A 17,784-nucleotide genomic window follows, 5' to 3' on the forward strand; every position below is an offset into this window, starting at 1 on the left:
AAAGCGATGCCAAAGAAATTTGCAAGAAAACATTAAGAACTCCAGCATTCCTAAGCTATCTTCTCTCTGCTACAGCAGCATCCAAGTTTAGCTACGCTCAATCAAGATGCCCACAAAATCTTTTATCATACAACATCACAGCACAGAAGCAAGCAATAGAACTTTGACTGCTTTTTGACACCAAGGGAACAGACTGAAATCAGAGGCCCAATTCCCAACAAACACTGACAGCAATCTTTTGCTTACCTATTCTTCGAATCTTTGAAAGGCTCTCTCCTGTTATAGGAGAAACACATGTAAGGAACCTTCGAGCCTCACAGGCTTTGCTACATGTACATTATTTAAACATGCATGGAAATTCTAACCCATAAGAAAGTACATATTTCTCTAGTATTATGTTCATATTTCTCTAGTATTACATAAGAAGTTCAACCCAATTTTTACACCAAGATGAACTTATCTGGTTTCAACTAATAAAGTTTTTGCACTAAGTATGCCTTCTTTGGTCTTATCTTTATATTAATTTCTATCTATTAAGAAGAAAATTCATCTCTCTAGTTCAAGAAATAATCTCCAATTAAAAAAATTCTTCCTATATATTCTTTTTTTTAACCCTAAAACTCCCTCCCCATTATTGTCCTAGGAGAGTATGGCCATACACTGTCTTTTTGAAAGAGAATTAACAGAATTGTAAATTCAAATTACAGTTTAACTAATCATCAAAAAACTTGCAAGTATTATGGTCCATAAACTATTACCACAAAAAAAATCGTAATGGCTGTGTCAGAAGAACATACTTCTAGAAGCACTGTCCAGAACACATTACAAAAGGAAATTAGTGACAATAGTATTTATTTTCTCCTCAACAATATGAGATATACTTGAAACAGGTAAGCCAGAGACCATAAAAAACTCAAGAGTACACCCAAGGCATTTTACAAATTAAACAAACTAAGGAACCTGACCTGCTGAATGTCATTTGCTCCATCTAGTTATGCCTACACATTAATGATACTGAAAAACTCTACTCTCAAAAGTTATTGAATCTGCAATACTTTATCTTTCAGATCAAATTTCTGAAGACTCTGCCAGTAAGAATTTTTTGAAAGCCTACACAGACTAAAAACACCTAAGATGACAGCAGAACTCAACAGATGGCTAGAAAGAGCCAACAGACTTAAGACACACACTGAACTTAATAAATGAAAATGTGATAGTCAACACTTCTTTTTGGTAAATATGCATTTACTTAAGTATAACCTGTAGCTATCTCATTCCTTTGAGAGCAAATAGATTGCTTTTAAGTGCCTTTCTTTTAAAAAAGTAAAAATCCATTAATGATGGACACAGGCATTGGATGCTGGTAAAATGCAAGAAAAAAATACACATCCCCCTCACCCCCCACAAATTTGTGCAGTTTACTGGTCAGTTGATTGTGAAAAGAAATATGCAAGGCCTCTGTGACAAAAGAAGCAGAGCAAAAGAGAAAAAATAAATAAATAAAAGTAAAATAAAGCAGTTATAGAACAGAGAAATCATTTTGTCAGACCTGCAACCCCATACAAACCAAAGAACTTAACTCAAGAATTCCTGCTTGGACTTTTTGCCTCCTTAAATGATAGGATGTTTTTAAGAAGATTGGTGAACTTGTTTTAAAGGCTTAAACTGATCACAATTCACTACACAACCCAATTTCTCTAATGACTCCTATGAAAAACTTGTATCCTTTTTGGTTTGAATGTATCTAGTTGCAGCTCTCAAAGGCACAGAAAAGGGAAGAAAAGAGACAGCTCAGAAATTGGTAGGTTTAAATGCACACATACACTGCCCTCACACACTGACAGCTGACAGCACACAGACACCAGGTGGACATATTGTAAATGCTTTCCAAGACTTAACATCTTAATAACTGGGGTTTGGAGCAAGTCTACACTAGACTTTAGCTTTTGAATAATCTCTAAACTATTAAAAAACAGTGTAAGGATTTTACTTTCACAGCATTTCTTTTGTTACTAAAATTGGTGTATTAAATTTGAAGGGCAGTTATAATTTCTTTGAAGGGCAGAATATTTCTTTCATTTTCATATAAAGCTAAAAAGTATCAAATTAGTTTTTTTTACTTTGAACTCCTGCAATTTCTTAATTTACAATACAGCTCACTAAATAGCAATATTAACCTTTCCTACACAGAGCTTTCTAATTCTAATGTAATTTTAGATCTAGCAGTGTACAAGTAATTTCTCTTCCCAAAGGTCTGACCATCTGCAAACAAACATGCAGCTACCTCTGACTACATGTAAATTTGACAGAATTTTACTTACCAAGTGCAGCTTTGCTGATGTGATTATCTTCAAAGTTTCTCACTCCTAGGCCTCAACTCAAGATTGGCAGAACCCTCCTAGTTCTCCTTGGTTTTTTGACACTTGAAACTAGCATTTGCAAGGTAGAGCCTCTAAATGGCTGCTGAATAGACCACCACCAGCCAAAAGCCTGTCAAGTTTAAATGCTGTTTGCCAAACATCCTATTGAATACTTCCAAATTTGCAGGAGACAAAGCTTCCATATGGAAGTATCAATTCAAGAGCTAAAATTCACCCTAGGAAATTTAAAACAATATATAAAATAAAATCCACAAGAGAGGGACAGCCCTAGAATAGCAACAAAACCAGAATAAGAAAAAAGAAAAAAAAGTCAATAAAGAAGAACTCCACAAGCTGTGTCCCTACGGAAATTATTTACAGGCATGGCACTTTCACCTTCTCTAGCTAAAGCCTGTGAGGAATCCTGCTCTTCTGATGCTTCAGTAGAAGGATGCTTCAAAGGAAAAATAATTAGAAACTGTGAATGCTGAAGCAATTGGGAAGATACAGCTGATCACTTAAAAATGCAACAAAATGACCACAAGCATAGCTAACAATCATCAGACACAAGATGAGAAGCTAAGATACTCATCAAAACATTAAACAACTTGCAATGCTGTTGCAAAAGGAAAAATCATCTTCTCTGTCTTGAATTCCACACTACAGAACTGCTCTGGACTCAAGGGGGGTTTCTTCTCTAATCTAACAAAAGAAATAACCAGCAGAGGCAAAAGCAATTTCTCCCCCTGCAAAGATACATGAGCTGCAATGAAGCCTTCTTTTTGTTGAAGAGGTTACCTCACTGTTTTAAACAAGTCAGGTGACAACAAGAAGCATACTTTTAAAGACTTTTTAGTCTGGACAAGTAAGTCACAATTTAATTACCAAATCATAACCTTAAGCTATTAACAAGCTCCTAGATTTGTAGTTATGACATAAAAACAACTATTATTTCCAATGTAAGTTTTCCAAGTTAATGCATATACATACTAAAAGAAAAAGAAATTGTTTACAGAATCTGAATGCCTGCTGTTTTTACACCTACAAACAGGTTGAAAAGGCAAAGCCCATGACACACTTCAAGTCTATCTTATTTTTCAGACAGATATGCATACTGAATTATAGCACATGAGACTGCAATCATTGTAGGGGACCAGAATTTTGAAAGAAGATTCATCTTAGCTCTCAAACCACTGAAGGAATTTTGAAACTGCCACTTCCCTGTAGTCCATTGGTGTTTTAGGGCCTGGTTTCAGACAGGCAATCTGGCTAATACTTAGAAAAGATACAATTTGCTTCTAAGTAATTTAGATGTCCAAGACATTTTTCTTAGCTTACAAAGAACTGCTTTGAAGTAAATGTGATATGCATTTAAAACTTAACACTATTATTAATAAATATTAACCTAAAACTAAGATTTTTTAAAATAGCTTTTAGAAATCCCAATCCAATTTAGATAAGCATACATTAAGTCATCCCAAAAACAAAGTCCACAACCTAATGACAATAACCCAGATAATTATGTCAGAAAATTAACAGCAATCTTTAAGAATAAGGCCTGGGTCAGAAGATTTAGGGTTAAAATAATCTCAGAACTATAAAAAACCTTGACATGGGTTTGGCAGCATTAAAACCTTTTGCAACAGTTCTTAATCTGACTTTCAAATGAGTTCTAGACACAGAATCTTAAATTTACAGCACCTGAACAGTTTTATAAATTGTGCAACAAAATTAATAGGTCTTGACAACTTCTTACTGGAAAACAGAAGTTCCACAAGTTTAGGCACATTGAAATCAAACATTTTTCAAAGGTAACTTTATAGATTTATGCCAGTCTCTCCAAGTAAAATGTTTCAGAAGTGTCAAGTCCCATACAGAACAGAAACAGAAGACCTCACTGTACTACATTCATGAGGGCCAAAATAGCTCCTTGCATGTGTATTTGTCCTCATTTGAGTCAAATCGAACACACATTTCAATTGAACATGCCTGGAACTTATGCAAACATTTGGGCTTCATCTCTTCCTACAAGGAGACATAAAACAGGGCAGAAGCATAATAGTGGAAATAATATCTGAAGATGAGGAGGCAACCTGGCATTATCAACCTTTACTTGTGGTTCTCATTTCATATTTGTTTCTGGTTTGAAAGGTTTTACAGCTATTGCAAAAAAACTGCACCCTTTACGGGGATTTTGTGTCCCAACTCATTCAACAGGCACATTTACACTTTTGAAACAGCTTAATTCAAACAACAGTGTGCAGGCAATAGGATACTGGCTTTGATGAATAGTTTTGTACTGACACTGATGGTAATGTGCTCAAGCACCTTCCAATACAGGTAATGAGAGCACCAAGGCTAATTTCTTATACTTTATAACAGAAGTGCTAGGCAAGAGGTAAGACAAATCCCAAATACCTCAAGTACATCAACACATCCTGATTAGTGACAGAAGGAGACTACCTCAATGCTTCACAACAGGTCTTGGTGATCAAGAGTAAACAAAGATTATAGAACACATTTTCATACAGGAAATCAGTATGTAGCTGTTCAGTTTAGAGCACCTGGGATACATAGGAGAAAATTCCAAGTCTCCATCACAAGATGGGAGGACATCAGATCTAAATTATGGACATTAAAATCTCTGTCTTCAACTATTGGTCACAACCTCTTCTTCAGAGGCTTTTCATATACATAATGAGCTAATTTCAAGTATCAAATCACTAACCACACTGAAGGAAAGTATTTCAGAGAAGCCTTTTGTGGCTAGGGCAAGAGTTCAAGCATGAAACAAAGTGACCTGCTGCTGTACAGACGAGGGTGCATAATCCCTAAGTGAGCTCTGTCCAATCCCAAGCAATGCAGTCCTGTGCATCTCTTCTCATTGCTCTAGGCTAAGAGTGTGCTAGATTTGTAAGTGTGTGCCACAAATCTCCAGGAGCTGACAGCTCTCTCCACTTTGCTAAATGCTCAAGGTAACATCAGCAAATATAGCCATCACCTCAGGACAGTGAAAAAGCTTTGAGTCAGATGGTAGGACTGACATGGTCAGTTTTAAAGAATAGTCTGCTGAGTGAGTGATCAGGGCTTGAAGGCAGTGCAAGAGGTAAGAACCCTTGCAAAACATCAAGTCACAAAGCTCAAATGCTGACAAATCAAGAATGACAGGAAGCTGGTACCAGGCACCTGAGAAGAAGGTCTCAAAAAACAGTGACACTTCATGGAACAAAACACAGATATGAACTCAAAAATAGATAGTACTCAGACACTGACTGAAAAGCTGCACAAGAAACAGAAATAACCTGCATCAGAACGAGTCAAGAAAAAAGCTGGTTGTTTGGAGCACAGCATTTAAACTCAGTCACAGGTATCACAACAGCCAGATGAGGTTTTGCTTCTGCTCTGTTCTCACTAATGCTCTTTCAAGACTCAAAACACTGTAGAACATGGATATTCTGTGGCCCATCAGGCTGAGTCCCAGGAGTGAGAGAAATTTTTTATTAAGTCTTCTAAACTAAGAGACAGTAAAATTACAGATACCTGTTCAACTCCTTCATAATTCGGTAAATTAAAAGCACAAACACCTATTTTGAAAAAAACTAAGAAACCCAGGCACTTGTTTCCTAAAACTCCTTTAGCCTTCTAAAACATCATTTTCAGTTATGCTAGAGAGACTTGCTTAATAAAGCGTGTTTAAACTGTTTCCATCTATTTTTACTCCATCCCTATTAAATACCTGTCTGGTGATCGTCTTGACCAACGTCCTCTGTCAGATTCTGCAAGAAACAGGAATGACACAGTTAAACAAGACTGTGATCTTCATTCTTCTGTACTATTTTAAACTTTTACTTGATAGTAATATTCATCCTAATTACTTCAGGATCATCTGCCTAAGATTGTAGACTTTGTGTTTTCAGCTCACATTTACCTAAAAAGTTACCTTTGCACATTTATCTAAAAAGTTCAAGTAAATTGAATTTGATAAATATTTTTGAGGATTTTTCAATCAAAAACATATCAAATTATTTCAAGAGTGGAAATAATTACCCATCAGGTGGGGAATTGGCATTATTTTACTGAATAATTCCTCCAATAAATGCAGCATTAGAAAGACTGAATTTACCACTTAGCACAGAATTGACTTTGCTTAAGGATAAACATACATATCTGTTCTAAAGCAAACTGATTAAAAACCATCTGAAACCTTGGAAAAGAATTTACCCCCTTCTTCAGGCAGGGTCTTTTCCACTAAATTTACAGTGTACGCATAGAAGCCGTATCACCATTTCCAGCTATGGTTGCAATAAAACAAATGTAAATACACAGCACATAAGCAGGAAGAGTCTTCACAAAAACCTTGTTTCATTTTTTGCATGGGTGTAAAAGGACAGCTTGCTCATTCAATATGTTTTCAAGAAGAACTGCAAGAAACTGGGTAACTATGATGATTACCATCAATTAATGTATCCAAGAAAGCTTCTTGTATGAGGCAACATCTAAATCCAATGTTCAAAGTTCAAACTCCACTCTGACCTCTGGAGTATAATCTTTCACCTTTTACTAATACTACTTATCTCTTCACCAATTCAAACCCAACAGCCTTTCATACAACAAGGCAGTTATAATTTTTACAAGTGTAATCACTTAATGATTTCAATCATGAAATATTCTGGACCAAAGCCCTAGCTATTCTGCTAAGAGAAAATGGCAAGTCATTACCAGCCTATTGAGGGTGTGGTAAATCTTGTGAATATTTGCCAGTGTTGATAGATGAGAATTCAGTTGAAAATCTAGAGGGGAGAAAAAAAAAGGGTTTTAAATTTCTGATTTCCAAATGCAGCAGTCATGATCTTCCCACATTCTGGCTATTTAATAAAATCATCACAGAACTATAAACTAAAAGTAATCGCAACTTCTTCAGCACTGACATTTTCAACCCTTGAGTAGAACAACTGAAATCTGCAAAAATATATTCTATGCATGTATATTTCTTAAGACATGGATGACCCTCAGCAGAACACAAGTATAGCTAACTATAGCTGAAAAAAAAAAAATAAATTACAACTTTTTTTTCCCCTGATGTTGGGAATCATTATAACTTCCATGTTACCCAGTCCTTCTGTTTCGTCTATTCCAAAACCAAGTTAAGTACCATGTAGCATTCTAAAATCATCAATAAAAATCCTAGTTCTTAAAAAAATCTGATTTTATTAATATACATGTACTTGCCTTTATGCTAATTTCCTTGCAAAAAATAAGTGACTAGAATACACTTGCACAGTTGAAACATGGCTTTTTAATAACAAACCAAAGGTTACAATACAGCAGTTGTTAAGACAAGAGACAAAAAAACTGATAATGAAATATTCTGACACTTCTTGGAAGAAGCCATAGCATAGATGTTAATTTTGCTTCCACACTCCAAATATAAAACACTTGAGTTTGCTTCAGTTGCTAAAGAGTGAGAAACTAATTTTTCTCTATTCTTTTGAATTCCCTATTTTTGCTAGGAATGTGGCTAGAACAAAACTGGAATGTAAGTAATTCACAAAAAAACAGCTGAGATCCAGCTAGACAGCAGGCAAACCAAAAAGAATCTCAGAAGCTGAACACAAACCAGCCGAGAGGGCTTAAAGACAGCCAACTACTACAGAGTATCTCCATTTAAACTAAAAATAAATTAGCTACCCCACTAGAACTCATGTGCCAAAACACTCTAGAGAAATGTACTGTATGATAAGCAAAGTATTCCAAGCAAACTTCTTCTATATGTGAAAAGCTTCTGTATGTGCCTAACGTCACTACTCAGCTAATGCACTAAAGCATTTCTAATATGAGACATTTAATTTGGCTTTGCCCAGCAGCTGATGCAAGATGCAAGTAAGGTCAAAAAAATAATTCCCTTATTTCCATCCAGAGCATTTCAAAGGAAGGCTCTCAAGATACACTTAAGATGACCCAGATAAACAAGAGACATCACTAAACATCCAACTGCCAAGTCAGTGAAGCGCACAGCTATGAAGTTAACAAGTGGAACTGAAAAACTGCCTGCTCTAAGTGTACTTGTTACACACATCCCTGTGGAATTCTCTTATCACAGTGAATTTAAAAAAAATAAAAAGATACTTTTAGAAATGATTCATTTCATTTATTATGTTAGCCAGAGTATCATTTAATTAACTGCTACCTATTTCTTAACGTGTTGTCCCCAGTTCACCACAGCAATACAATTGCTCTAAGTCAGAAGCATCAGAGATGGAATTTCCAACTTCAGCTAACCGTATATATACAAAGTCAAAGACAATCTAGATCTCCTTACCAAGCTACAATAGGAAGCTCTTGAACCCTGAACAGAGTGCTAGAGTTCTTCCTGCATTAAGAGTTCAATAAAGTTCCATTTTTGCTAGTCAAACAATACTAAGCAGAACCATTCTGCAAGAAAAAAATAATCCTCAGTTTCTTGGTCAATCCTCAATTCAATATAAAGCAATGAGAAAAAAAACAGAAGGAGAGGGGGGCAAACAGGGACGAGGACTACAGGGAACATGAAAGCCATTCTGAGGAGGGCAGGATGAAAAGATAAGATTTGATTTGTTAACAGGCAGATCAGATTAAACTTTCTGGAATATGAATTTTACAGTTTCCCTTGCTGCTTAGCCTAAAATCTACAAAGAACATGAGTGGTTAGAGAAACCAGTTATATCTGGAGGAAGAAGCTGAGAACACTAAGGAAATATTTATTTATTCTTATCTAATATTAACTTCAGATAGCACTCTTAAAATGGTTGAAAAAGTGCTCTAGGATTATATATATAGGTATTGCCTTTGAAACAAAACATTCCTAGGCACTTTAAAACACACAGTTCATGCCAGTATGTTTTACATGTCCGCTGGAAATATCTGTACAATTTTAAGCTGCTGCTTCAGAAATAAGATCCATAACTATGATGGACTTAGCAGGGTTATACCAACATGTTTTCCAGTTCTAATACAAGAGATATCACACCATCCACCATTTGAATATGGAGGACCGGAGTCCAAAGTTTTTTTTCTCTCATGGGGGAAGCTTGCACAGTGTAGGGATATTACCTAAAACTGAAAACAGGTTTCTTTTACAGTTATAAAAGCAAATCCAAGGAGCACCCGTTAAGTTAGGGAAGGTAAATTACGGTCTGAGAAATTAGCAAAAACAGCACCGATCAACAGTGGTCAAGATGGCAAGCAACTGGACAGCAGGTTGCAAATGTATTCTTTAGGGACACACTCTCTCCCCTCCACTTCCCAAACTTTCCACATATGCTTATGCAACCTCCAAAGCTGTGCCTGCTGATCCCCTTCTTGGTCAGCCCACTACACTTGGAATCTAATCCACAGAATAAATAAACAAACCCTGCCATCCCAGTGCTCTGAATCAGATCACCAAGGAGCTGCAACACAAGCTGAGTTAGAGGAAGAAACAGGAAAGGTCTTCTGAAGTGGGAGCACAACAGCAGCAATGTGTTTCATTAATCCACCTGTCCCTCCCAGTGCCAGCACTAGAGGAGCAACACATCACAGGAAGCTGCACGCTCCACAGCTGGTTGGATGAGCCTGACACAAATAATGCCACCATGTGTGAAGCTATTTTTCACCTAATGACAAGAGTTTCAAAGCACATGAATTGGTCTGAATTCTTTTTTTTTCCTACAGAAACTGCATCCAGCTCTGGGGTCCTCAGCACAGGAAAGACATGGACCTGCTGCAGAAAGGTCACAAAGGACAACTGGAGGAACACCTAACCCATGAAGAAAGGCTGAGAGCTAGGCTTGTTCAGTGGGGAGAACAGAAGACTCCAGGGAGATCTCATAGCACTTTAAATGCACTTACAGTACTTTAAGGGGACTTTCAAGAAAGTGGAGAGGGACTTTCCAGAAGAGCACGTAGTGACAGGACAAGGAGGAATGCCTGCAAAATGACAGTGGGTTTAGATTAGATATTAGTAAGAAATTCTTTACTGTGAGGGTGGTGAGACAGTAGCACAGGCTGTCCAAAGAAGCTGTGGATGCCCCAAGCCTGAAGTGTGAGGCTGGGTGAGGCTCTGAGCAACCTGGTCCTGGTAGAAGGTACAGGTGCCCATGGCAGGGGGATTGGAACTAGGTTATCTTTCAGGTCCCCTCCAATTCCAGCCATTCTGACAGAACACACAGTTCATTGACCTCAAATCAGAAAAAGGAAATCTGCTTGCTTTGGAAATAGTGAAAGATGATATGTGGAAAGTTTGCTATGACTTTAAGGGGTATATGTCAAACAAGCATATGTATTCTGTTGATTAAATTAGTTTTCATGCAAAAGGTAGCTGATCTTCAGTGAAGTCTGAAGCAATGAAAATTCCAGATGGCATTAAATACTTTGCAGTAATTCAGAATGCAATGGCTAAAAAAAAAAAATCTGAATAAAATAATTGCAAATCCAGAACCCAGAAAGGAAAGAAATGACAGAGACAACCTAGTTTAATGGAATTTAAACATTGTCTACAGTCTGTGATTAACACAATGTTAAGAGTTAAAGGCTGGGTTAGTTAATTATATACGATTCAAAATTAAAAAGAAAATAGTTCAAAAATAATTTTTAAAATATTATAGGTTAAGGTTTAAACTACAGACCTGAGAATTACAGAGAGGTAAAAGAAACAAAAGCTATCTGGGCTTGCTTCCATAACAAACTAGAGAAAAAACATTCTACACCCTCTCATTAATGCACACATGAAATACAATACAGAAAACCAAAAAACTCAATGTATCTTAAGTATAAGCAAAGTATACAGGTAAACAAGACTCAAATACTCTACTATCCTATCTGAAATGAAAAAAATTTAGAGATCAAATCCCAATTTTTTTTTTTTTTTATCAGAAGGAGCAATGTGTTGCCAAACTAACTAAATGAACATCTGAAAACCAAGGGGAAAAAAAAAAAAGTACCTGCTGTGGAAATTTAAAGCTTGGACAAAACACAGCTACAAGGTGCAGTAAAATCTATTAAAAACCTAGTAAGAAATTAACAATAGTAGTAAACTAGATCAGCTGACTCCAAGTTTCTTTTAAAAGCTGCTATTTTTTCTAAGCAAATAGAAAATCTATACAAAATCTCACTTTAACAGCAGGTCTAAAATAGTTATCCCAAATTAATATGCCATATATACAATATTAAAATTTAAATATAGAAGTAGCAGTAGTAATAACATAGTAGTAATTCTTATTACTGCTAAAATACAGCTGTAAACTTCTCAGAAAAAAAAATTAACAGAAAACATATCAGGCAAACTCATATCTAAAAATTAAAATAGCATGCTTAGGCTTTTATTCAATTGTTCTCCTTGCTTTCAAGTAACAGAGATTAAAAAAAAAAAACTTGTAACAGCACTGGCAATAATAGTTCAAAGTTCTGTTGTCTGAGTTAGCTTTAAATAAACTTTACTTACTCAAAAAAGAATCATTTAATCTTCTACAAAATATACTATTTTATAGTCTGTAATCTACTTATGGAATTATCCTAACAGCAATACAATTTATATTGATTAATGATGAATTGATTAATGATCAGATCTGAAACCTACATTTGCTGAAAGCCCTCAACGTTCATGTCCAGGAAGCAAAATTTTTGCATTCATTACTAATTACAGAAGGCAAAAGAAAAATGTACATCAGTCTTATTTACACAAAAACTTAACAACACACCTGAAGACTGAGAATCCCAAACTGCAGTACACAGCAGATAGGAGCTGACTCTGCATTCCTGTCAAAGACAGGATTAAAAATCTATTTCCAGTGTGTCTGTAGCTGTATCCCTGCAGGCAGTGACACCCTATACCAGGGCCACCCTGCAGAAGAATCCTTTCTCCCAGTCCATCATGGGACAACAAGCCTTGGGTCAAGGGAGGCAGAGAACAGGCATGAAAAGCAGGGTCTCCCTTGATTTGGTGTGGTCAAATAAAGAGCATGATTCAGAAAGTATGGAAAACAGAAGTGAATTCCAGCTTGGAAAGCAAGGACAGGCATTTAGATGGGATGATCCAAGCTATCTTGAGGAGCATAAGGACCTAGCCATTAAAGCTGAAGACAGGATACTGCAGAATGTTTCTCCTGCCTGCCTGCACCCAGAACTGCACCAAGCTCAGAGCTACTGCTGACACCAGCAGTATCCAAAACCCACAGTTGCAAATTTGTCTAAATTTTGCAAACACAACAGCCTAAAATGTTCTGAAGCAAAACACAGTCTGACTTAAGCCAGTAAATAAAAAACCCTACAGAAAACCCAAACCCAAGGAAAAAAATACAGTAGGAGTTACTAAACGTACTCTAAAATAATTTAAAAGTAAACATTCACATTCAACTCTTAACATTTGGTATTACCACTCAGAATGACTACCTCAACAAAATATTTTAAGATCACTGCATGCTACATGGATAGGAAAAAGCATAACTCTTTTTTGCCCCCATAGGAACAAATCTTTATTCTACCTAGGTGTTTTTGGAGTATCCTAATCTGAAGGCTTGTTTACAAAAAGATCTACAGCAGTTTAAAGTTACTTGAGAATTTTAGAGCAATTTAAGCAGTGCAAAATTTGTATAACTGCTACTTTAGTTTGAATACATTTCCATTGACCTTAAATTGAACAAGTAAGAGCTAGGCTAATTCTCCTATACTAAAATACAGGATAAAATACTCTGCATAACTGGCTCATGGCAGGATTTGGGTTTGCTTGGGGGGAGGTGATTTTGGTTGGGTGTTTTGTGCTATATAGCAAAGACCTAACACTAAGTGGGTTTCTGGTGCAAAACATCTGCTTCCATTGATGGCAAGCGTTCATCCAGTCTAACACTTATTCTACCATCAGATTAATTCAAACAAGTGTCAGTGAGCTAGTTTTGCATCACTGGCTGCCATGACCTGAGAGCTGTTTGCAAGCATTACTCTTAACTTCATGCCAGGCGTCACCTGGCACTCTACAAAGGGCATAAAGCTAACACAAACTTTGTATCTTGTGCTCTAGCTAATTCAGAAATGCAACCCTGTCAAGCACCTGCTACAGGGTATCCAGCACCGTGCACATCTGAAATGTGGCTCAGGATGGAGCTACAACAGCCTGGAAACAGCTATGCCAGTCAAAGGCATCACTGTCCCAGCTGCTTGCTTCTTCCTCCCTGCCAAAATTTACTGACCCCACAGCCCTGCCAGCAGCACAGGCCATGGCCACATTCCCTAACCCACTTCAGGCAAGAAATCAACCTGTCAGTTGAGACAACTTAAGTAAGTGGCAAGAGCTAACCCAGGTACATTTGACTGAGTGGATTAGAGAGTGCTCCTACAAACCACTTTATTAACAGAGCAAGGGAAGCAGTCCTCTTTAGCTAATGAGCAGTAATGAGCAGCTGAGCAGACCCAGTCCCACAGTCTATGCAGCGACACATCTGCATCAAGTGTGCCACACCAGTCAGTTCCCCAGCACAAGCTAAAGCCTTGCAGCTCTAACTCTATATAAATATATATAACCATCTACATACACACTATTTTATATGTATATACACACACCCCCCACTGAATGAACTGGTAGCTGTTTCCATCTCTTTATGAGCCAAAAGTAAAAATTGTTTAACATCAGACCATGATTGTAAATAAAACAATTTAATTGGAGAGTACAACAAAAATGCTGGCACATATAAATTAAGGGTTCTGCTTCAAGCCCCTGTTAAGTAGTCTTACTTCTTGTAGAAGAAATAACCACACTATTAAATGCTCTAATATTTAGGCTGGATACAAGAGATGAACACTTTCACAGGATGTACTGTACTTCCTAATGCTATGCTTTTTGGCAAGCACAAGACAGACAAATTAAGCGAGTTATCTTCTTCTGCTTGAAGACACAAACAAAACTAGGAACTAATGCTTTGAAAAAGCCCAAAGTCTTTGCTTTCAGTACCTGCAAAGAAAGTGTGGGAGGAGGGGAATTAAAGAAAACACAGGATGAATAATTCACTAAGAGCACATAAAGTACTCAGACAAAAATAAATTTAAATGAAGTGCTGCAATTACACAAATAAGAGCTCACCCTGATACAACAGAATGAAGAGAATCAGTAAAACAAAACTTTACCTGCCTAATTCAACCTTTTACATGGTCTTATACAGAGAAGGCTTTTCCAATTATAGCTACAGGAGCTACAAGAAACTTTTAAGCAAGCATCTTCAATAGATAAAAGCAAAGTTGATTTCCTCATATAAAGGTGTGTATTCAGAAACTAAAACTCAGACTGAGTAAAAACATATTAATGGAGTTTATAGCATAAGAACAGAAAAGGATCTAAGAAGGATCAAAAAGGTGGCTCAAAATAAACCTTCAGTCAAGAGACTACCATAAGCCAGGTTCTGTATGTGCAAAACTATGCTATGAACACTTCTTGCTTCAAGAAGGAGTGCTCATTTAGATCATCAAAAAAACCCCAACCACTATGAAGCTACAGATAATAAAATTAGTTAATTTAGGAAAAAATATCTATTTAAAATAACATATGCAATTAAAAACAAAAATTGAGGCACAAGATTCAATAACTCCAGAGCACATTGTTAATGAAAAGCCAGTAACAGCTGAAGGCTGAGGAAGACTACTCTTACTGTTTTTTTTAAGAGAAGTTAAAATTTAAAAAAATTAAAAATCACTGTGTCGCCAAATCATCCTACATGAGGGAGCCCTGGAATATTTGTAACTTCAACTTACATGTGTATATAATGAGGACCTGCATTTTTTTGACAGGACATATGACAAAAGACACTGAACAGAAGGCATTTTCTAGAATAATTATCCTTCTATTTCTGAGGCAATCATTCCTGCTTTAATGGCAGCCTTCACCACCAACACATAATGACCTCTAAATACAAAGGTAAAATAAACCAGAACCACTAAAAATGATATAACCTTACGATTTAGAGCCTTTACCAGGCTGCCCCTGTACGAGATCTCATTCTGAGCGACACAGGAGGATTCAAGAAAACCCAGGCATTATGCAGCATTTCTTTCCCGCACTGCTTTCCGGACTTTGTCCAGAAGTCGGACTATCATTCACTAACGCACGATCAAAGCTTCAATTTTCATTATCTTTCCCACAAGCAAGTTCTACAGTAATAAAGCATCTCAGAGCTGCAAATCCTTTCGCAGTGAGAACACGTTCCTGGGAGGTTTCAGAGGGACGCCGCTGAGCAGGAAAGCTTTGTGCTTGGGACGACCGCCAGGTCTCTGCAGCGGACGGTGCCTATCCCTGAACCCCGGCCACCCCACGGCCACGCCGATGCGTGACCCCCTGCACCGTGCAACCCGCCTACAGCAGGCGGTCCCTGCTGCTCGGAACGGGCAGCCAGAAACTCGATTGCGGAGACAAAGCCCTCGCTCCGCTCCTCCAGAACAGGCGGCGCGATGCCCCCGCGCTGCCCAGGGCGGGCGGGGACGGCCCGGCCGGCCGGGGGTCCGCGGGGCGGGGGCAGCGCGCCGCCGCAGGGCCCGCTGGGAGTTGTAGTCCGCCAGGCCGCTTCCCGCCACCCTCGTTGCGTCGGGCCGCCGCCGCAGGGACTTCACCTCCCACCATGCGCCGCGGCTCCAGTCCCCCGCACAAGCAGCCCGGTTCTCCCGCACCGGCCCGGCGGAACCCGCTGAATTCACCCCCGTCCGTCTTCCCTTACACATGCAGCTCCGCGGCCCGCGCTCCCCTCGGCAATCCTGGCTCTCTCACAGCCGGCCACGAGGGCCGGCCGCAGCCTCACCCGCTCACCAGCTGGGATGGGCAAACTGCGTCACACCCTCTGAGCGCCCCCGGCCCTCTCCGGTGCTGTTGTCCCCGCCCGCTCCCGCCCCCGCCCCCCGGGGGAGCGCGCTGAGGGCCGCGGGGCTCCCTCTGACCCGTGGAGGCCCCACCGCCAGGCACGCACACACCGCCCCGCTCCGCGGCGGTCCCGCACCCGCGGGCCTGAACCCTTCCCCGGCATCGGGAGTCCCGGTGGCGCGCTCGGCCAAGCCTCACGGCTCAGGGGCAAGAGAAGCCGCCTCCAGCCGGGCGGTACTTTCGGTCGGACAGCAGGGCGAGCGGCGGGCCCGGGCCCAGGCCCGGCCGCGGCGCTACTCACTGACAGCGGCGGCATCCGAGTGCATTTTCGTGCAGCGCTGCACACGCTGCCGGCCCGGCCCGGCTCCTGCCCTGCTCCCAATCCAGAGCCTGGGCACGGACACCCCCGCCCCGCCCACCGCCCGCGCCCATTGGCCCGCGCTGCCGGGGGACGCGGCGAGTCTCGCCCTATTACTGGGTGAGGTTGCTGCCACTCTTCTCCCGCCTGCCCCGCACCTCCGCCCCGGCCTCCCATTGGGCAGAAGGCCGAGCCGGCCACGCCTCTCTCTACTCTGACTGGGCTCTGGCGCTGCCAGTTTTTCCCGGCCTTTAAAGCGCGTGCAAAGAGCACCACTTTGTGTCACCCGCGGCGCTGATTGGCTATGGGGACCAAGGGCCGCGCCCATGCACTGATGCTATTGGCTGAGCTAGAGAAGAGGGCGTGGCCTGTGAGGCTGCCCCGTCCTCCAGGGCCGCGGGCGAGGAGGGCCCGGGTCGGGGGGGCCGGACTGCGGCACTTCCCCTCTGCTCAGTGATCCCCGCGCGGTGCGGCCAAATCACCGGCTAGCCTGGAACGATTTCCTTATTTCTTCCATCCCCCTCTTCCAAGGGAGAAAAATGGCAAGCTGCCAACGCCAGTCGAACGCACACAAGTGTCAGGTCAACGTTACAGCAGCGGCAGGATGGGCTGTGGGCATACCTGGGGCCACCAGGGGTGCTCCGTGCGGGACGATGGTATTGTTCTCCATCCTGGAAATGTACTGCATGGAGCCTCCCTCCCTCCTTTCCGTGCCCTTGCAGGACGAGGGCGCCATCCCCGAGCCCGGGTGGAAGGCTCCCTCTCGGTCATTGCTGCCCGGCCTGCGAGCGCAGCATCCCGGGGCGGTCCGGGGTAAATCCGGCCCCAGCACCTCCCGCCGCTGAAACACTGATGCTAGAGACTGCTAGAGCAGCGTCTGTGCTCTGTGCAGGATTAGAAAGAACTGAGTAATGAAAAACCCCTTCCGCTAAAAGGTTAAGTTAAAAGAAAGTCAAGGACTACGAAACTGAAGTAGTGCCAGATTTAAGGTAATTGTCCCTCTGGAGTAATGCACTAACATACAGTCCTGAATTAACTGATCACAAGCCTGTTTGTGTTTCTTTGGGGTTTTTTGTAAGCTTTGCCTTACTCAGTGAGTCAAAATGTGCAAGTGCAGTTGATTTTATTTTTCTTGTTTTCCACTGCCTGTTTTACAGAGAAGAGGGTGGAGTCCACCCAATAAAATTAATCCACTTTTCAAAAGTCATGTACTAAAACCC

General features: G+C 40.3%; 1 protein-coding gene across 16 annotated transcripts in view; it reads right to left on the minus strand.

The window, feature by feature from the left end:
- DCUN1D4 (defective in cullin neddylation 1 domain containing 4) overlaps positions 1-16,659 on the minus strand; it is a 40,806-nt gene extending 24,147 nt beyond the window's left edge. The window contains exons 1-4 of one of the 16 annotated variants that reach the window (XM_071432394.1): positions 16,508-16,659; positions 7,080-7,150; positions 6,097-6,136; positions 247-276 (exon numbers count right to left, since the gene is read on the minus strand). In XM_071432394.1, the coding sequence (XP_071288495.1) occupies positions 247-276; positions 6,097-6,136; positions 7,080-7,150; positions 16,508-16,532 (166 nt within the window). In that variant the 5' untranslated portion in view covers positions 16,533-16,659. The other 15 variants (XM_071432401.1, XM_071432403.1, XM_071432398.1 and 12 more) reach the window with 15 other exon arrangements.
- Positions 16,660-17,784: the final 1,125 nt, after the last annotated feature.

The sequence above is a fragment of the Agelaius tricolor genome, unplaced genomic scaffold, assembly GCF_023055355.1.
Source record: "Agelaius tricolor isolate 1412-34295 unplaced genomic scaffold, bAgeTri1.0.p SCAF_8, whole genome shotgun sequence".
Classification (NCBI taxonomy): Eukaryota; Metazoa; Chordata; class Aves; order Passeriformes; family Icteridae; genus Agelaius; species Agelaius tricolor.